Source organism: Sebastes umbrosus, chromosome 10, assembly GCF_015220745.1.
Source record: "Sebastes umbrosus isolate fSebUmb1 chromosome 10, fSebUmb1.pri, whole genome shotgun sequence".
In the NCBI taxonomy this organism is placed as follows: Eukaryota; Metazoa; Chordata; class Actinopteri; order Perciformes; family Sebastidae; genus Sebastes; species Sebastes umbrosus.
In genome coordinates, this window is record NC_051278.1 from 21,357,519 (window position 1) to 21,378,933 (window position 21,415).

At 40.4% G+C, this 21,415-nt stretch overlaps 1 protein-coding gene across 1 annotated transcript in view; it reads right to left on the reverse strand.

Annotated features, from left to right (window-relative positions):
• Positions 1–21,415, reverse strand: part of pcnx2 (pecanex 2) — a 43,311-nt gene that overhangs the window by 4,447 nt on the left and 17,449 nt on the right. Inside the window, exons 14-36 of the mRNA XM_037781938.1 lie at positions 20,256–20,409; positions 19,880–19,912; positions 19,579–19,750; positions 19,347–19,457; positions 18,814–18,905; positions 18,342–18,451; positions 17,366–17,474; positions 15,984–16,076; positions 15,696–15,846; positions 14,977–15,118; positions 14,676–14,853; positions 12,532–12,640; positions 12,316–12,445; positions 9,463–9,521; positions 8,992–9,207; positions 8,624–8,877; positions 7,051–7,284; positions 5,708–5,811; positions 4,662–4,806; positions 4,238–4,468; positions 3,000–3,157; positions 2,806–2,922; positions 58–236 (exon numbers count right to left, since the gene is read on the reverse strand). Of these exons, the coding sequence (XP_037637866.1) occupies positions 58–236; positions 2,806–2,922; positions 3,000–3,157; positions 4,238–4,468; positions 4,662–4,806; positions 5,708–5,811; positions 7,051–7,284; positions 8,624–8,877; positions 8,992–9,207; positions 9,463–9,521; positions 12,316–12,445; positions 12,532–12,640; positions 14,676–14,853; positions 14,977–15,118; positions 15,696–15,846; positions 15,984–16,076; positions 17,366–17,474; positions 18,342–18,451; positions 18,814–18,905; positions 19,347–19,457; positions 19,579–19,750; positions 19,880–19,912; positions 20,256–20,409 (3,281 nt within the window). The remainder of the gene's footprint in view (positions 1–57; positions 237–2,805; positions 2,923–2,999; positions 3,158–4,237; positions 4,469–4,661; positions 4,807–5,707; positions 5,812–7,050; positions 7,285–8,623; positions 8,878–8,991; positions 9,208–9,462; positions 9,522–12,315; positions 12,446–12,531; positions 12,641–14,675; positions 14,854–14,976; positions 15,119–15,695; positions 15,847–15,983; positions 16,077–17,365; positions 17,475–18,341; positions 18,452–18,813; positions 18,906–19,346; positions 19,458–19,578; positions 19,751–19,879; positions 19,913–20,255; positions 20,410–21,415) is intronic.

Consider the following 21,415-nt stretch of genomic DNA (forward strand, 5'->3'; position numbering starts at 1 on the left):
TTATGTTCTCGGGACTCACATGGATAGTGAGACGCGTTTGTGTGCGTTGCGGCGTACCTGCGTTGTGGTGTCTGTGGCTGTGCGTCGTCCTGGCTCTGTGCTGGTAGAGGCTCAGGCTGTTGGACGTGACGGAGGACGGGCGGTTTTGGCTCAGCGAGGACGAACCACCAGCACCGCAGTCCACATCCTCCATGTTCACACCACTGTTGCAGCTGGTCAGGTTGTCCTTACGCACCCTGCAGTACACACACACACACACAGCTGTGATTTATTTATTCATGTCCACATCAGTGCAAAGGACACAAAACGGGCAAAGGGGCATCAAAAATTTAGCTAGCCTCAACTATTCCGGCTGGTTAACCGCACACACACACACACACACACAGAAACACGTAAAGAGAGAGGTTGTTACATAACTGTGCCAGCATATGTGACACACACTAGTGTCCTCTTAAATTAGTTAAATGTGTTCTAGCTGGCAAGGCGCGGCTCATCTCCTTGGCTCCTCGGCTACTTACTGAAATTAAGACGACACCTTTAACTCGAGGAAATAGGATTTACAAACTAATCTAATCTGAAAGGAAAACCCAGCCTCTAAGAAGCTTAAGAGAGGGCCACACACACACACACACACACACACATTAGCTGACCTGCAGAGGTTAATGCAGAGCCTTACAATAAGCTGTGCTGGAGGTAATGTGTAAAAGAGGGATTTATAAACAAAAGAGAGGATGGACGAAGAGAAGGACGGAGGGAAGAAAGAAAGGAGTCAAAGCTTTTGGCTGCCTTCCCACTCTGCAATCCTCTCTTTCTCTCAAGTGTGCACTCCCGCTGTCTCTGTGCATGTATTTAAAACTACATTAAGTTGGCGGGGAAGTCTCTACCCAGCACTGAGTCAATATCTGTAAATCCACAGAGAAGCACTCACTCAGCATTAGGCTGCCGTTTGCACCTTATACGGAGTGATTTACACCGAATACAGCTGAATAAGTGAACATTGAAGTTACTATCATCTCATGTGTAATCACGACGTTGTGCTTCTTAAAGTCTGGAGCTGCTCCATGGACAATGAATGGGAGACTGATTTTGTGGACCAACAGAAGCCTAGAAGTCAATGGGTTTTTAGTTAGATGCCTGAAATAAGGTATGTGGTTAACACAAGCTGAAGAGATTTTAAAGTTCTGCTCTACGATATAAAATACATCAATAAATACCCCACTCGTGAATTTTAAAGCTTTTATGTGTCTTGGCAGTTGCTAACAAGTGGCTAAATGAGACTACTAAACGTCATCACGTCGACTCGTCCAGCCTTGTTGTGTATACTTGAGCTGATGCGACCGTGGTGTACTTAGTTTATAGCCTGACGTTATCTTTTTACTTACTCTGGATTGTATTTAAACTTCAAAAATCATAAAAGTGGTGTTCATTAGAGGAGATTATCTTGTTGAACTAAATGTGTAAGTATCATGAACTTGTGTTTGCCATAGAACTTATTTTCTACAATAATCCAAAACCCAACGGAAAAATCCCATTGGCTTTTTGTCGAAGGAACCCAGGGTGATGCTAACTTCCTGGTTGGCCTACAAAAATACAACAAACACTACAAAACACTCTATTCATCGTCGATGGAGCAGTTCCACACTTTATACCCTATGACATCACAAGTTTGAGTTTTAGAACTCTAGTTTTTGGATTTGGGAGAGAGTTGTTCATCTTTACTTATAATTGTTGGACTATCATAGACCATAGGAATAACATGTATGAATTTTGAAAATGGGCACAGTTCCCCTTTAACTCTAATGTTGTGTTTGGGGTCCTGGAGACCCCAGGCCCTCTTTAACAGCTCAAAAAACTCACTTAACGTTGTTTTATCAGCTTAATACTTTATGACTTTGACTAATTTTATGAGAATTGCTTATAAATGTGATTTTGAACTGAACAGCACTCACAAATTGAAACTAACCACTATAGATGCAGCTGATTAGACTGTTGTCAGGCTATTACGTCGCTATAAGCCCTATAGATGTGGGCCATTAGGGGCATACTACACCCACTAGTAGGTTTTATCATCTATTCACATGGTAGATCACTGAAAGAAGGTATAGAAGAACAGCGACTTTTAGTGACCTCTGGCGACCGTAGTAATTATGACAGGAGCAGAAGCGGAAGTCAGGCGCTGTCATATAGACGGTGTGAAACTCCATTATGTGTAGAGGTCGGGGACGATGGATGGGACACAAAACACAGGGTTTTCACGCAGAACAACAGAGTACACATCGCATGTGAAACCAACAATGTGTAGTTGTCTTTGTCTTCGTAGTTATTTTAACCCAATACACAATGTTTTTCCCTAAACTTAACTGTTTTTTTTGTTGTCTAAACCTAAGGACGTTGTAGTCTTGTTGCCTAAGCCTAAAGAAGCCTTTTTTGTTTGTGTTCAAAACGTGACGTTTCATTCAGATTTACATCATGTTAAAACCTGTTGCTTATGAGTTTCACTTTCAATTTTACAACGTAAATGTGTGCTGGAAAATGAAAATCATCTCTCATGAAATTATATTATGTCTACCCGGATACGCCTTAGCTGCACAAGGTGAAGGACATTCAGAGCAACAACACTCAGCTGAAAGTGATTACACATAATGACCTATGAGGCTGTAAGAGAAGTACGTTTTTACTGCAAGTGTGCGCTCTAAATAAATTAAACTGAGCAGCTCATCCAGAGTATCTTAGTCAAGAAAAGAACTGCACTCTTGACCGAGGATGTTTTTAAATATGCAGAAATGTTTTATATTCGAAACTGACCGTAACCATTTCGAGCAGAGCCAGGATCTAATGGCGTCCAGGCTTAAAGCCCCTCCTCCGATGCTGCGGAGCGTACGATGTGTTCCGGCATACGATGTTGTTAGTGGTGACACATACCTAGAAGACAATTAAAGAAATATGAAACACATTTTCATTTACGCAAACTTTAAATTTGATCCTAAAATGACACGTACATGGGGTAGCCCAGTGGCTGGTCGCAGGACGAGTTCACCATGTTCCTCAGCGCCTGCTTAGAGTTCTGGATGCTGCCGCGTTCCGGGTTTCTGTTCCGTAAAAACACCAACTCCTGCTGCTGGCCCGCCCACAGACCTCGTACACACTCCTTATTGATCTGCATAGAGAGATTGAGATCAGATCATACAAAAATATATACATAATTACGTTTTAAAGGACTATTGAGTAATTAATGTTTTATCATCCTCTATTGGCAAAAAGTAATGGTAGGTGGAGGTAAAATACTGTATATCCTGGAACCAAATAGAACCATTTTGTCGTCTGCTTTTTCAGCTTCTTCCAGGAGAGCGGATGTTTTAGTTTTAACACCATCCTTCCATCACTGAACAGCTAAAACTTTATGTGGCAGAGGATTAGAAGGAAGTGAGTGCACTTAACAAAAATACTGCAGAGTCAAAAAGCTCGATCAACAGCCGTAGTAAAACCCACACAGATATAAAAAACTTTACTTAAAGGAATAGCTTGACCGTTACCCTTATTTGCTCTCTTGCTGAGAGTTAGAAGAGAAGATGCATACAACACTCCTGTTTGTATCTGTAGGATAAATATGAATATATGAAATATCATATGAATATGATATGGTAGCTTAGTGAGAGACGAGAGCGGTATCGATTTCCCAAACTCTGACTATTCCTTTAACATCATCCTTTAATGTTTCAACTTTAAGTGCTGAGAGTTAAGCGGAAATTTGAGCACTTAGCACTGCAGAGTCAAAAGTATTGATGTTGTGGTCATTTTGTGCAACGGGTTGATAAAAACTTTATTTTTAATGTTAAGACATTCAAATTTGCAAGTCTGCACTTTTCAGGAGACGCCCTTCTTCACATTCATTCAGATCATCAGGCACTGTTCAGACCTACTATATATAGCCCTTAGATACATTCAGTTAAGATGTGAGCAATTCACATCAGAAAGCATCTGTTCATATTTGACAGCCATACAGACAGAAACGTGATTGTGATGGTTGTTTGGTAGCAAACCTCTATATGATGACCTTTTAAACCTTGTCTTAGTTGTTTTAGGAAGGAGGTTTGTCATACTTTCTGCACACTCCAAAGCTGGTTGGCATTTCTCACCATCTCACATTATTCATTCCCTTTGCGTGACATTTTCTGACTCTGGAAGATGAAATACTTCTCACACATACAAATCGCCGACACGCTCTGCCCTTTTTTACCTTGATGACCTTGAAGCTGAGGTGGCGTTTGTAAAGCATGATGATCTTATACTCGTCCGTGCCGTCATCGATCATGTGTCTCAGTGTGAGCAGCGTGTCACGGCTGGATAGCACCGCCTTACGCCAAGCGGGGTCGCTCTCGTGGCAGATGACCAGGCTGCTGCGGTAGTTTGTGATGGCTTCGTACAAGATAGATGCCTCCTCGGTCTCCTCCAGGCAGGTGAAGTGATCCTGAAAGGGCAGGAAAGACATGATGGAGCACTGTAGAATTTTAAACAGGTAGTTGGAAAATGATACTGATACTCCAGGGATGAGAAACGACCGTTGTGTAGATATTAACAAATGTTTGTGTATTTAGTAGAATTAGTGAAAACAGGTTTACAATCCCGGAGTTACAGCTATTTAAAAGCACCGTGCACTTTACCTGATGCAGTTTGAGGCTCATTCTGACTGCAGGAGCCACCACCTTCTGCAGGAGGTCAAGATCAGCAAAAACCCACTCGTCTTTAGTGGCGATGCGGAAGTCGCCTTTAAACAGGGTGTTGAAACCGTACAGGAATGATTCCAGACTTTGTGGTGGAAGGCGGAGGGTTATGGGGGAAAAATAGAGATAAAAAGATAGAGAGAGAGAGAGAGGGAGGGAGGGAGGGAGAGAGAGAGAGAGAGAGAGAGAGAGAGGGGGGATTATGAAACGGAAATATTTTTAGAATATAAACCACACAAAGACAAAAAGTCATGAGTGCAGTGACAGAAATCTGTTTGAATTATGTGTGTGGTTAAAGATTTATCTGCTAGTGCCCCCCTCTGGTGTATCGGTCAAACTGCAGGTAAATCTCTGCTACTGATAATATTAGTTATCATTTTTCAGCATATTTGCAATTAGAAAACTTGGACATTTATGTGTAATTTTTGCATTTACCTAAAAAAAATAGACAGAAATATACATTTTATGCTAGATTTCAATTTCAAACAAATTAAATTAAATATGAGTATTGCATTTTCAGTGGTATATTGCTATTTTCCTGAGGTTTTTTATTTTTATGTGGCTGGTTTTAAGTTAATTAATATTTTAGCAATCAGTTACTCAAAATATTCAAGTCAGGTCGAGTCAAATTTTCTATAAATCACAAATCTGTCTCTGAATGTGTTATAATTTTTGTACATGATGGTCAGGGTTGCTTTTGTTGTCTCCCGAAGAAGAAAATAGTTTTTCATTGAAAGAATGCATGTAAAACATAAAAGTCAAGACACAATGGGACCCCCCTTGCAAGTGCAATCATTCTTAATCCATGGTGAGAGTTCAACACAGGTCATATAAAATCTTCATGCCGAATAACTGACTGTAAAAAATGTCAAGGAGGGTGTAAGTGTCCCCATGATCTTCCCACATGACTCCATTCAGAGAGTGATTAGCCTACAGGGAATTCATTCATCTTTTTCGTGTTGCTCTTTGGTTAAAACGAGGTTTACCTGTTGGACATGTTGTGTGACGCTGTGCCGAGGGATCTCCTCCCCAGGACGGAGAGAGCGTAAGACAGAGTCACCAAAGGAGAGTCTTCGTCACTGTCCACAGGCTGGACACAAACACAAAGACATGCGGGGCAAACATGAAGATACTTGGACAAAGATAAAAATAAGTACAGATTCTGCTATAATGTTTAAATTTCACTTTTCTGTGGTTCCATCTCCTAAAATGTGAATATTTGCTGGTTTTCTATATAAAATATAGGGCTACTACAACCCCATATCTCCTAGAACTATGTGCAGTTGAAGTCCCGTCCAGTTAATATGCTGCGAACCAACTAGACATTCTTGGTATAAAACGTCACATTAAAGTCCTAAAATTAAGACTATTTCCGTATGGCAACACTAATCTGATGTTCTTTTATCAGAATCCCGGCTGTGAACGTGAGGGAGACAGTTTTGGTCGAGTTATTAGCGATGATAATTCATAGTCATGTTGAAGGTGGAATAAAAATTTGTATAAAACGGATTTAAAAGGAATATGTTATGGGTTAAAAAGTGGTTAAAAATAAATAATTTGTTTATTAATGCTAAAATACTTATAGTTGTTGTGATATATGATAATTTGTCTTATTGTAAATTAAGTATATCCTTAGTTATTGGTTATTCATTATAAGATATTCTAAATGAAGAAAATAAGTTAATGTTAGAGATAGACAGAGTACAGAATAACGCTGCACTATTTACAGTATGTAGGTTGTTTTTTGATCTACTAGACAGAATCCGAGCTGTGGACGGTCTTGGAAGCGGTTTGGCCTACCCGCCCCAGAAGACGTCTGACCAGCTTGATTCGTTCATTCAGTCAGCAGATAAGAATACAAACACTTTTCGCTCTACCCAGGTAGTAATAGTTGTCATAGTAGTACACCCAATACACACACAAGGACAAGGAACTAAACTCTGAATTTAAAGGAGCATTTGTTGAAGGTTTCCACTCAAAGGGGACTTCTTTTTTTTCCCTATTGAATACTTAAAAAGCTCTATTTGTATTTCATCCTTTATATACAAAGTGTATGCAATAAATCTGTCAGCTGTTCAACTCAATACCAACTCCTCTCGTGAGTTATTCAAGGCATACCACTCTCTGAACCTAAGTAGATGTTAGTGGAGAGGAAAAAAAGCGATTTGAATACGTCAACTTGGGCTCTGGGAAATTTTGATGGGCAGTTTTCACTATTATCCGACATTTTAAAGTCTAATCGATGAATTCCTATGGTGAGAAAAAAGCTATACAGTTAGCGGCTCTAACCCATAATGAAGCTTGATAAAATAGTCTTTAAGTGACGTACCGTCTCCATCTTCCCAGCACAGTGCTGGATCCACTCCAGGTAGACATTGCAGAAGCTGGCGCGTGTCACGCCCTGCAGGCAGTGCACGTAGTCCTCATCGATCTTCACACTAAAGACCTGAGGGTCGCGCTCGATGTGGTGCCACTTGGTGTAGGACTGCAGCGCCTCCTGGACGGCGGCATCTTTGAGCCAGGTGGACAGTTTGGGAGAGTGGACCAGGTAGTAGATAATACTCTGGGGAAGAAGAAGAGGGACCAGACAAAAGCAAAATACTAAACACAAGGAAAGCACAAGAGTAAGAAATGATTGTGTAGCGGTTCATCTGGAGTTACTATTGGCAAGCTGCCATTTGTAAGAATGATTAATGCATAAGATACTGGTTTATCAATTTAACAGTTTAACCTTTCGGCAGGCAGATCTTTAAGCGCCCGTTGAGACAAGTGGAATATTCAATTTTCAGTCCGCCACTGAAGAGAAGGTGATTGAATATGTCAAAAGTTAATGCCTTATTAAAGCTGTAGCCTACTAAGTACCTGTTCATTCTTGTGACTCAGTGTGAATCAGTATAATCAAATATCAGCTTAAATACACAGATAAAAGAGATAACAGGATCAAATGCTTGGGTGTTCTGACATGCTCAAAGTCTGAAGAAACGAAAGACACGTAGAGTAATAATAGTGATTCCAGGTTTCTCTGGGCTGAGTGATCGCTGTTTAGTTTTGGTGTGAAAATGTGTCCTGGCATGTACATAAAAGAACTAGGTCAGAAAAGAAACATCTTTCCGCCTCCAAATGAGCTAAATTCAGCTGGTTTCTTGATCTATAGGCTATATTAGCACTAGTGTGTATACTATTCTGCCACCAACAGCTGCAGCCATTTAAAATACCCAAATAAGCAAACTGTGGAAGGCTAAAATGTAATACTTGTCAAATATAAATATTGTGTATAGATTAGGCTGTAAACATTAATGTAATGTTTGTATAAATGTATTATCAGAATAATACCAGAAACCCTCACAGGTACTGCATTTAGCATTAAAAATATGCTCAAATCATAACATGGCAAACTCAAGCCCAACAGGCAACAACAGCTGTCAGTGTGTCAGTGTGCTGACTTGACTATGACTTGCCACAAAACTGCATGTGATTATCATAAAGTGGGCATGTCTGTAAAGGGGAGACTCGTGGGTACCCATAGAACCCATTTTCATTCAGATATCCTGAGGTCAGAGGTCAAGGGACCCCTTTGAAAATGGCCATGCAAGTTTTTCCAATGGATTCCTTAATTTTTCTAGTTTTATATGATGCCAGTATCTTCCCTCTAGTTTTAAAACTGCTACAACCTAAAAACCGCAAGATGCGTTAATGTGTTAAAGGAATTAGTGACGTTAAAACAAATTAGCGTTATCGCGTTAACTTTAACATCCCTTCAAATGATAAATATCAATATGTTGCCCAGTTACCTAGTAAAGAGGCAATCATTTTCGCATACTTTTTACTTTTACCACAGTCATATAATTGTACAAGGACTTCTATAGAATGTACATAAACAGATAGACACAAATGAAGCGTACCTTCAGGTAATAGGTGATGAGTAGCTTTCGGAGATCGTACACTTGCAGCATTGTGGCGGCGTTGTTCTCACTGATGCTGTAACCCTCCAGCAGGTACTTGGTGGCCATCACCTCCCAGGCCAGCCAGCGCAGGTTGAAGGCCGCGTTGCACGACAGCATGTGGGGCAAGTGACCCGGCTCGCAGCAGCAGCACGCATCGTCCTCCTCCACGCCCTCTGTGATGGCCTCCACCTCTCGCTGCTGGCAGTATGTACCTGGGATGGAGAGAGAGATGGAGGTAAGACAGTGGGTTCGCTTGTCATTCATTCAGAGAGAAGGATGGAGAACGGATGGGAGGTATGAAGGAGGTAGGGATGGTCAAACTGCACCTCTGAACTCCAGACCCCTCAGCTGGAAAGTGACCAACCCGTTGCCGATCTCGATGAGGTGGACCAGGGCATTGAGGTAGTCAGAAGCCAGAATGAAACAGTCTCCGGCGCTGTAGTTGCCCCATCGGCCCAGCATAAGGTCGCCACAGAGCGAGTGCTGCAGCGAGCGAGTCAGGTACTCGTAAAAGATGGAGTTTAGGTTGCTGTCATCACACCCTGCGAGAGAAGGGCAGTCAGATGGATGGATGGGCGTCAAGAAAGGACTTTCTGTCTGATTCTAAATTACAAGAAGTTCATTTGTACCTTCTTCATAATACTGACACAGTAAAGATATCAATCAAACTGAATTTATTCAAGAGCTTCACAAGTAAACCTTTATATATGACTGCTTGATTTAGAGAGGACAGGAAATAATAAAAAAAAAAAAGATGCAGCTTTTAACTGATGTAAGTGCAGTCAGAGAGAACTCACCTGTCTCTTTATCCACTTGGGATACCAGTCTGCTGTTTGAGTTGTCAATACGCTTTGTGCTGCAAGAGAGACAAAAAAACTATATTGCTTGATAGAGCCCAAAAATAAGTCACAATGACACCATTTATGCTACGGTGACAAAGTGTTACCAAGTGTTTGTCATGTAAAATAGGGTGCATAGATAGTCTGTATATAAGAAGTGGATGTAGTCCCCGTGACATCACCCACTGGTTTGTGGACTGCCGTTTTGAAGCCTCGAGTTTGGCATTTTGTGACCAGAAATTAAGTACAACCGAATGCTGAATAAGACATTTTTAGGCGACCAAAAAGGTTATAATTAACTTTGATGAACTGAAAACACACTTAAAGTTTCAGGTTAAATTTGTAAAAAAGAAAACACAGACAACACTGTGGTAACGACCTGTCAATCACAAGGTAGCCACGCCCTAAAGCATACCCTGCTTTATGGTCTATTAGACTCTAAATGGGACCATAATTTACTAAATGAACATCATGCTGTATTGAAGAAGACTTGAAACTAGTGATTGAGACCATAAAATCATGTTTATAATGTTTTCTGAGGTAATAAATAAAGTGAGAAGTAGGCTCATTTTCTCATAAACTTCTATGTATTCAGACTTCTTTTTGCAACGAGAGAAGTCCCCTGCTGGGTATTAGAAAGAATGCAAGTTTAAGGCATTTCCACATTGGCTTCACTTCTCAGACCCTGAGATGGCCCACTGGGTGCATACAATGGGACAGCTTCCACACCCATTTTGAGTCAAATCAAAACCTATTTTGAATATGACACCACCAAAACATGTGGAAAACAGCTGATATCCTTCGTGGACAGTATTACCATTTAAAGCTTCTCAGAAAGAGAGCTCAAGAATTAAGAATTAGTCTTCTTGAAGATCTAAAACTCTAGTTGTAAAACCTCCACAGTCATCAGGCAAACTAAAGACTAAACTATCTCAGATGTTGTCCATGTGTTATTCTTTTGTTGTCATGTTGTCTTGGTGTTTGGCTGAGGTTGACAAACCTGCACAACTATACTGCCTAAAACAGCAACATCTGACTCCAGCAGAAATGATGATGTCAGTGATTTTAATGTCACAAGTTTCAAACAACGACGGCGTCTAAATATAAGGCTGCTTCATGGCAAATCACTGAAGTTTGCACAACAAAGCTGCGGGAGTATTTTTGGAGTGCTCTCAGTGAGCTGAAGTACAGACGGTCTCTCACATCAATAAGTAAAAGGGAACAGAGGGGTCACGTTGTGTAAGTGTGAGCGAGCGAGCGAGGAGGAGGGTGTCTATCCTTCTAGCTCAGAAGGATGGCACTGATTTCTCCTTCACTAAATAAAAACGTTGATGTTAAATTTCATTAATTTTATGAAAGAGGTCATTAGCCAATTTCTCAATGCTTTGGTAACACTTTATAATAATCATCATTTATAAATGGTAAATTAATAGTTAATTAAACTTAGTTCATAGTTATTTTACTGTTAACAAACAAGGAAATTGTAATTAATAATGTTTACTAATTATTAGTAATGCTATAAGTTATGTTATTTTAACAGTTTATTGTTGCACATATAACATTTAATATACTATGTATATAAGAATTTGTTAATGATAACAAAATTATTTGTAAACGTTTAAGAAATTATTTGTAAAACATCTATAAACATCACATAGACAGATATTTGTAACACTTTGTTAAAGGTTAATAATTGTTTTGTAAACAATCTGTAAACATTATTTGGATGGTTATTATAAAGTTTCAACTGATGATTATAATACCTTATTAAATGGTTAATAAATACTTTGTAAAGCATCTATAAACAACATTTAGATTGTTAATACTTCGTCAATGGTTAATAATTGGTTTCTGGTCCATCCATCTGTGTAATGTTTATAGATGTTTTACAAATTATTTCTTAAAGGTTTACAAATTTGGTAATCGCTAACAAATAATTAATATAGTATATAAAAAAAGGTTATAATGTGTGCAACAATAAACTGTTAATAAATAGTTTACTAATGTAATCAGAATTTAATTGTTATCGTCTCTTATCAGCTTTGATACAGTATAGAATTTATAAACTAATTGTTTCATATAACACAAACTACTGATAAAATAACAGAAATTATAGCATTAATAATAATTAGTAAACATTATTATTTATTATTTCATTGTTTGTTAACAGTAAAATAACTACTAACAAAGTTTAATTAAATATCAATTTACCATTAATAAATGATGGTTATTATAAAGTGTAACCGACACTTTCACTACCGTGTCCGTGGCTCTCAGCACCAAGCCCGTTCATTTCTACTGAAGCTGTAAATCTTTAAAAACAGGTCACAAATATATGCTTTTATTTTTTACAAAAGCTCAGTAAGTTCCTGAAACAGCTGGGCACTATAGTTTTTTGAAAACGTTACTCAAACAGGAGGAAATAGTATGTTTGTTTGGGCCTATTTTCAGCCGCGGATTAATACACATTGGTACGCTTGTGTGTATTTACAACAGCAGGACAGTGTATGTGGGATTGACTCAAAATAAACTACGGTGTGTGTGTTCAAAGTAATGAAGGAACTTGTCACGAAGATCAACAGTGTGGCTCATTCATGTTTTGAATAGTTTTTGGACAACAATGGAGGTCTACGGCACAGAGAAATAAGCTACTAACTCGTTGCATTGTTGGTTTTAGTCTTTTCATGGGATTCGTTGACAATTTGGCCAAACCTTTAACTTGCAGCTTTTCAAGATTTCTTCAATCTAGACTTACAATGTGAGCAAATAACTTTCCCACCTCTCCAGGCTGTTTGGAAGGGCCTTACTTACTTGTAGTTTCGCTCCCAGAACTTGATGGGCCGCGGATAGGAGGAGATGAAGATGGCACTGCCCAGGAAGGGAGCCAGCGGGGTGTAGAAGATGGTGGTGAGCAGAGTCTGGAGCAGCAGCATGGCTGAGTCTGGACACACACCAGTAAAGGAAAGAAAAGCATGGTACTGATGCACTCAGACACACGTGCATATACAGGTCTTAGAGAAAGGATACGAGGCACAGCAAACGGCTGAGCGAAGGCATGGAAAGCGCTGCCCCAGGCGATCTGCCAGGGAGCGATGTAAACCAGGATGAAATGGAGCTTCAGCAACAGCTCACGCATCTGGACAGAAAACAGAAACAACACACAGTCAGTCCCCAATAAACAGACCTCAACACAAGTTATTCAACTCAAACAACCTTTGTCACATAGTGAAATAAAGTGATATCTATTACATTCCTCCACAACACTATAAAGGTTGATGAGCCCTCTGAGCTCAAATGCTGGCAGATAGAATGAATCTCTTCCACTGGAAATGTCATATTTCATGTTTTCCTACAATAACATTTCAGTCAAGATCTTTGGAAAAAATGCTTTCAACAGCTGGTTGTGCTAAGTCAACATAAATACCCCCCCAAAAAAACATTCAAAGTTAAAGTAAATATGTTTCTGTTGCTGCCAATGAACAGTTTTCATTACTTATCGTTTTTAAAGGGGACATGTCAAGCTCATTTTCAGATTCATACTTGTATTTGGGGTTTCTACTTGAACATGTTTACATGCTTTAATGTTAAAAAAACACATAATTTTTCTCCAACTGAATCTACCTGTATTCACCCTCTGTCTGAAACGCTCCGTTTTAGCACCTGTCTCTTTAAGACCCCCTCCTGAAAAAGCCCAGTCTGCTCTGATTGGCTTGCGAGAAAAATATGGTGCACCTCTGCAAAAGCAGCTCTAGGTAGTTGCAAGTGACAGGAAGGGGAGCCAAATCTGAATGACTTGTTGAATCATGTTCTCTTATCTTCCGTCTATTCTTATTTCACAGTTTGTGGGTTGGTAGGCACTTGGTAGTGCAAAAACACTGAAAAAGTGAGTTTTTCATGATATGTCCCCTTGAAAGGAGTCCTCCTCAGTGATTTGGTATCGCACTTCTATAAAGTTGAGGTACTCAACAGAGACAGTATCAAAATTGAAGTCGCAGACCGAGACATCCTGATTTTTAGTCCGTAATATAGGTCAAATTGCCAAAATGCTAGATCCTACAACTCCCATAATGCAATTGGATAGTGTCTTTTTGTTAGACCCTCCATGACTGGTAAACGCCCACGTCTTTTAAACTCCACACCTCTAGTCTGTAACTCAGACTTTCTGTTAAACATGTACAGTCTCGTGCCTGAGCAAAGATAACCTCGATGACATTACTGACATCATCAGGGTTATTTTCACAGACTTCACAAAGCGGACATCATGCAACTGTTTTCAGAGGCTGAGTAGGACTCTCCATGATGAGTAAACTGACCTCTGTTTGTAAGAGTCCCTTTAAGTGTAATTGTAAAACTAATTCCAAAGGTCAGGGATAAATCTACATGCCAAGACTTAATTAGAAGTAAAGATTTGTGATAGCCATCATGACTAAGGCCCGGGCCACACTTGGAACATCAGCAGCGCATGGTAGCTGCGGAACGTGTTTTTTTTTTTATTTCGGCGTCCATGTTAACAGGTTAGAGCAGCCACACAGTCCGCGTGAGCAGCGTGGCTCAGGTGCATGTCAGTTGCGTCTCTTCTAGAGATTCGAGGTCTCGCCTATTTTTACCGCGTGCTGCGCAAAATTCACAGCAAAAGTAGACAGTGACATGTTCTTTTGACTGTATAAAATAAATAAAATAAAAGCCCTCTAGCATTTTTTCTGTGGACAGAATCCTTAATTTGTGAACACAAGGCTTTTATTCTGAAATATTTGCAGGACAGTGTTGCAGGGCGCCATAAATTAAAAAAGTATCGGGTTTTAATTGTGGATTATTATGAAAGGCAAACTCAATGTAGAAAGAAAGGACTGGCAGCAGCAGCGCTGCAGCAGAAACGCTGCCGATGTGGACACCACACGCATGGGACACGCAGCAGATTCGCGAGGCAGCCCCGCGCTGCTGACGTGCCCAGTCCGGCCCGGGCGTAACACAAGTAACACAGTCATGTGACATCTGTCTGCCTGTTTGTGTTTGAGTTTTGCCAGGTCTGCCCTCATGTTTTTTTTTTATTTCTCTGTGAGTTTGTTTCTATTTCTGAGTATCTGTTGTTTTCTGTATCCATTTATCATTCTGTGTGTGTGTGTGAGATAACTGCGTATCTTTATGTATATCTTCAAACCCTGCTGTCTCACCTTGTGGAAAACAATAGACATGATGAAGAAGTCCAGCAGGAAGCTCTCCGAGGCGTGCGGACAGTCGAAGTGGAAAAAGACGAGGGTGAAGAGCAGGGTGAGGAACTGGAAGCTGGGGTCGCAAAAGGATGTACGCAGGAGTTTCAGGCCAGCGACTGTTGTCAGGAGAACATCACAGCTGGAGACGGCACAAAAAAGAGTTCAGACAACAGATACAACAGGTGGTTTATAACACACACACACACACACACACACACACACACACACACTCTTGTGTTTTTGGCTATATGTGTCCACTCACTGGATTCCCAGCTTCTTGCGGTGACTGAGGGCGAAGCCATCATTAGTCAGCGCGCTCAACACGATGGCGGGGTACACCACGTACTTCTCAAAGCACAGGAGGCCCACGTACAGTCGCTCAAACCACATCAGCACGGCATCCTCTGTAACACAAACAAGAATAATGAAATAACACAAGCAGATCAGAATCATAACTTCCTGGAGTAGAGAGAGACCTAGTTCAGGGTTTCTACGAGCATGTTGTTTTTTGTCATTTAATCGCTGTTCCGTAAGGGAAGTCACACTGATACATCATAATCTTGATGACAAGACGGCCAATATGAAAAGGAAAGCCTCATCTTATTTACTTCTCTGTCCTTTCCTAACCACATTTCCTTGATATCTATGGAAAATGTCATGAGGTCAAGAAAAGATGTGAAGGAGAATTCATGAGAACTCAGGAAAAGACAACAACGGTGTTAAGAGAATCTGCCTGCACTTCAAATCGGCTCCGTAATTCGGCATGCTCCCAGTTTGGAGTGCTGTGGACAACACATTAGTTCGGATCCGAAAGTCACACAATAACACAAACAAACTAACCGATCGATGCAGCGTTAGACCAGCAACTCCTGTGTTCTGCGACGTAAAATTACTGTTTTTGTGAATGGAGTCTGGTGGTTTTTGAAGAGAGCGATATAACAGACAACTCTGGACTACAGTATATACAGTAGGCATGCTGACCTCTGGGTTCAAACTGGTGGTACTCCTTGGTCTTGAGGACCGGATGAGAGATCCACAACCAAGGGTGATGCTTCCTCAGCTGGGGGATCAGGTAGTGGGTTACAAACCCCACCGTCCCTGCCAGAGCGTACAGCACGATGGTCACAAAGGGCTGGATACAAGTTAACGAAAGAAACGTGATGAAAATGAATAAAACACTTGAGTTAGCATTCAAACTGCGACAGAGATCAAAAGTAAAAGACAGAAATAATCAGCGGGATAGAGAGAGGGATCACTCGAGGATCTCACCTTGAGAGACAGAAACACAGTACTCGCAGTGAGGGCGAAGGTTAGGATGTAGGCAACAGAGCACACGACTACATCCGACAGCAGAATCTCCTTCTGCAGAGCGCAAGAGGGAGAGAGAGCTGCAATCATTAATAATCCGCACTGAAAGAAAACACATTCGTTTATCACACTAATTTAGGTGTGAGATTATTTCTGTCTAATCGTTCTGAGCCTTCAATTTTTGGAGATCAAAGATGCAGCAGCTGGAGAGGACTTAAGAGCTTCACAATCCACATTAATAGTGTAAAAGGCGGCGGGAGGCTTGTTTTCTCTGATGCATAATTCCCTGTAATCACACCCAATGATCGACAGCTAACACTGTGTTATTATCTCAGTTACAACACTCTGCCCTCTCATACACAGTTTGTATGAATTCCACAACACAGGTGCATAGTTTTAATGAGTTTTGATTTTCTGATGATGAGAATTGTGAACTGACATGAGCTAAATATGACTCTGGGCTGCTGCAATTCAGAACAATAAAAACTGTTCAATTAAAACTGCAGTCGGTAACTTTGAGGAAAAATGATAAAAAGGTTATCTTTATAGAACAGTCGCTATATCCTGAGAGTAGTGCATGAGACAGATGATCTTTGGAAAAAAAAACATAAGCTAGTGTAAACTTAGCTTAATGGCATTTGCAAGACTTCACCGTGAGGAAAACAACCAATCAGAGCCGAGCAATCTCTGAAGCAGCTGTCAATCACTGCTCATATAACTCACGTACACCGATCAATCTGTCAGACTAGGCAGCGCTGATCAAATATGAATTAAGATTCTGTTACTGTAATGCCAATTTCTCTCCTCAAATGTTTTCAGAAACATATTTTAGTGTACTATTTAGCTGTAAAATGAGAGTTTGCTCCAGCTGGTGGGCGGTGCTTGGTTTTGGCTCGACTGCTTTCAACGTGGTGGCCGGGTCACAAACAGCACTGCCTAGTTTGACAGTTTGACAGAGTTCGCAAGTTTTGCGATCAGTGATTGCCAGCTCGGCTCTGATTGGTTGTTTTCCTTTGAGCGATGTGAAATCTATACCAAATACCATTAGGAGCACTAAGAGGAGGCAGAGGAACATGTTTTTTTCACAGTTTAATTATCTCATGCATTACTGTCAGGATATAGTGACCGTTTAATAAAAATAACCTTTTATCATATTTGATCAAAGTTACCAATTGCAGCTTTAATGATCAGAGGAGTAAAAACAACACTGGAAAAGTGTCTTTATGCATTCACATCAGTGGCTGATAATAACCTGAACCATCACTCATCTTCCACTAACAACATTATTGATGAAACAAAACTACATTAGATCCGTTGATTTTTACATAATCATGTTTAGTTACCATGGAGTTCTGCAGTTTCTCTGGCAGTGGGTCTTTACTCTCCGTGTCTTCCTCCTCCTCCTCCTCACTCTCCACTAAAGTAGGCATTACCTTTGACTTGACCAGAGACCTGTAAATAAACATGTCACATGTGTAGGATGAGACATTACGAGATGATATTATTTGTTGAGTAACATAAACAGATTTCTTTTTGTCACAAACCTTAACCTGTTAAGCTCTAGCCCTATCCCATGGAGAAAACAAATGCGAAAAAAATAACATACCCAAAATGAATCAGGAATAGCTCCTCAATCATAAGGCTTATATCAATATATCTGATCTCCTTTGAAAGGTAAGAAGCCAAAGAATATGAATACATTGTAAGTAAACTAAGCTCTATTATAATTTCAGAGAAAATGGAGATGCAATAAAGGTAAAAGTCAGATTTATAGCCTCACCTAGTATAAAATCTTAAGGGTACAGTGTGTAGGATTTGGCAGCAACTAATATTGTGGTAATAAAGTTGGACCAGTGCATCCCTAGGTCACGGCTACGGTTAGCAGAAGGCAACATTTTCTCTCCATCTCTGAAACGCTTTGCCGATATTGTCAGACTCTTTTTGATAAATCTGTCTTCATTTTTTTTGTGTTGTTTTGCAGTGAAGCCATCTGTTGTTAATGCTCGAACAGGAACTTTTCCTGCAGGATGTTCTGCCGTTGAATCAGGCTTTCACCATCTGAAGGGACGTACACATGCATCTACATTTGTAGAACAACCAATAGGAACGCTCGCTCTCTCTCTCTCTCTCTGAAATGACCTGTGATTGGCCAAAATCTCCCGTCACGGGCTAGATTTTCTAAATCCTGAAAACAGAGCCATGAGGAGATGCAGAAGTCTAGTTTTCTCTCAGACGACTTGAATTACAATATGCTGAAAGTTTTGCCCAATGACGCCAAAAATATACTGCCTACCCCAGCTTTCACACACCGATACTCACATTAGTACAGAGGGGTCGCTGCTCTGTCGGCTGAGGTGGTAGGAGAAGACCACCAAAAGGCCACAGAAACCAGAGAACAGAGCTGGGGTGTGCTGCTCATCCCACGGCTCCTGTAACCACACACACACACACACACACACACCGGTGTGAATCATACCATCATGTACCTTTAAAGCCAGAATCTGCTGCTTTTAGATCTTCACACTTTAAAAGCTTCTTCCCTGCAGTTGCAACCTTGTAGTCACTTTTGAAGGATGACTAGCAACACTTTGTATTTTGCTGCAGCTCTACTTAGTTCCATGAGTGAAACTGCCTGGATGCACGCTATTTATAACCGTCTTCTTTTATTCCTATAACCAAGAGGATGACCATGAACACAAACTCAGGGGAAACAATGAGGAGAGGAGAGGAGAGGAGAAAGGGCTATATATTCACATCTCTGTTTTGTTTGTAATCTCCAGTTAATTGGTACCTTGAGAGCTCCGAAGCAGAAACCGTAGAGCAGAGACAGAGCGATCAGACTGCGTAGGATGCCGTAGACTGCAGAGATGAGACTCGTAGCAGCTGAAACACACAAATTAGAGTGAGGATGAAAATAGATTTACAGTAGGATTAAACATTGAGAAACAAAGCTGAGCATGTAACTGTAGTCTCAGTTTGATGGTTTTTAAATCACAACAGTGTGTAACATTTCGGGGAATCCATTTCCAGGAATGGAATATAATTAGGGCTGTCAAAGTTAACGTGATAAACGAAAAGGGAAACAAGCGTGAGAATTGTGACACCGGGAGGAAACTGGGACAGGGCAATGTACTACACACTGTACCTTTTAAAGGCCCTGAAAATGTATTTTCTCATTCAAGATCAAAGTTTTCAGGGGCTTTAACCATTGAATACATATTACACAGATTTCAGTAACAACTGAAAATGAACATTCATTTAGGATCTGGGTTCATGAACACAAGTTTTTACTTAAATCAAAAGATAAGAAACAGTTCCACCAACCTGTCCCTCCAAAAAAGTGCATGTCAACCTGCTCCAGCAGGTAGATGGTGAAGGTGTTGATCTGAGGGAAAAGGCCCACCAGGAAGGTGATTGGGAAGCAGTAGGTAAAACCTGTTTTATGTGTTAAACAAAAGACATTTCTTAGTATCCGCAAAGGAAAGATTATTGTTTTGAACAGGAAATAAAACAAATAATGTTATTTATGTGTCTCTGCTTGTACATTTATCCCTACCCACTAGCAGGTCTCGCAAGAAGCCCAGTGCGTCGTGGCAGACGATGGTGACTCCGTACAGGGTGGAGACGGGCAGGTCTTTCCTCCTCAGCAGCTGCTCCAGCGTCCAGATCAGAGCACAGAAGATGCAGAAGTAGGCCGCTCGGCTGTAGGCCACCAGCTGGTTGTGACCCTGGAGACACATGCATGAACACACACAGGTTAGGAGGTTAGTAACTGCACGATTTCACCTCAGACTACATAAAATATGGACGTAGTCTCCGTGACGTCACCCATAAGTTTCTGAAGAGATTAAACTCACATGTGTTGGTGAAGCTGCGTCTGGTTGAACGCTCTGGAAAACAAAACCACAGAAGCCAATATTCAATCCCCATTTATAAATTAACATGAAAACAATTGACAACAGTATTGTTACATCTGAGTTCAACAGAGAGGAAGTGAGCGGGAGCGAATAGGAACTAGCAAGTCTGAGGTCAGTTTTACTTTTAATCTATACATTAGGGTCACCATGGCACTTATTTTGAGCTCACACATCATTCATTCCTCAGTGCTTTCCTTAGACAATCACAGAACCGTAAAGATTCAGGTAAACTGCTCAGAACCATGGTTAGACAGCATTTAGGTAAAGCTTAGGTAATATCCACTACCTTCTAGTGGAGATTTTGTATTTTTCTTACCTTCAGTAAGGAATACTGGCAGCTGGCGATGACCAGGCAGAACTGGAAGACCCAGAAGTCCTTGAAGCAGCCGTGGTTGAGGAGCACAAAACCCAGGAAGGAAACCAGGAAGGCCATGAAGACTGCAACTAGATTCTCCAGAACTTCCATGTTTCTATTCAGAAACAGCAAATACAAAGACATCCACAGGGAGTTGAGGTTACAGTGGTGCATTCAGTAGCTTATTAGACATGCAGTATATCCTTGCTCATGAAGAGCGTCATTCCTGCACAAAACTGATCACAGGCAGACTTTAAGGGATTGAATTACTGCTTAACTGATAATTTAACTGAAAAGACAATGCACTTATTGATCAAACTGGAAGAAATTACACAAAAAAATGACCAAATATGAAGTGATATTGATGGAAGGGATGTTCTAAAGGTTTTTCAAGCCCAGCACTGTTTTAGATTTAAAGAGACAAGAATATCCAGTGACTGACATCCTTGTAGGTGAAATCAACTTTATCAGAATTTACAATGCAGTTTTATTACTTAGTTTCACAGAGAAAATATAAAATATATATTTAGGGTTGTCAATCGATTAAAATATGTAATTGCAATTAATCGCATGATTGTCCATTTATCTGTTCAAAATTTATCTTAAAGGGAGATTTGTCAAGTATTTAATACTCTTATCAACATGGTAGTGGACAAATATGCTGCTTTATGCAAATGTATGTGTATATTTATAATTGGAAATCAATTAACAACACAAAGCAATGACAAATACTGTCCAGAAACCCTCACAGGTACTGCATTTAGCATACAAATATGCTCAAATCATAACATGGCAAACTGAAGCCCAACAGGCAAAAACAGCTGTCAGTGTGTCAGTGTGTCAGTGTGCTGACTTGACCATGACTTGCCCCAAAACTGCATGTGATTATCATAAAGTGGGCAAAACTGTAAAGGGGAGACTCGTGGGTGACCATAGAACCCATTTACATTCACATATCTGGAGGTCAGAGGTCAAGGGACCCCTTTGAAAAATGCCATGCCTGTTTAACCTAAAAATCGCAAGTTGCAATGCATTAAAGAAATTATTGCTGTTAAAACAACAAACAATTTTGCGTTATTATCACGTTATTATCGCGTTAACTTTGACATATATATATAGAT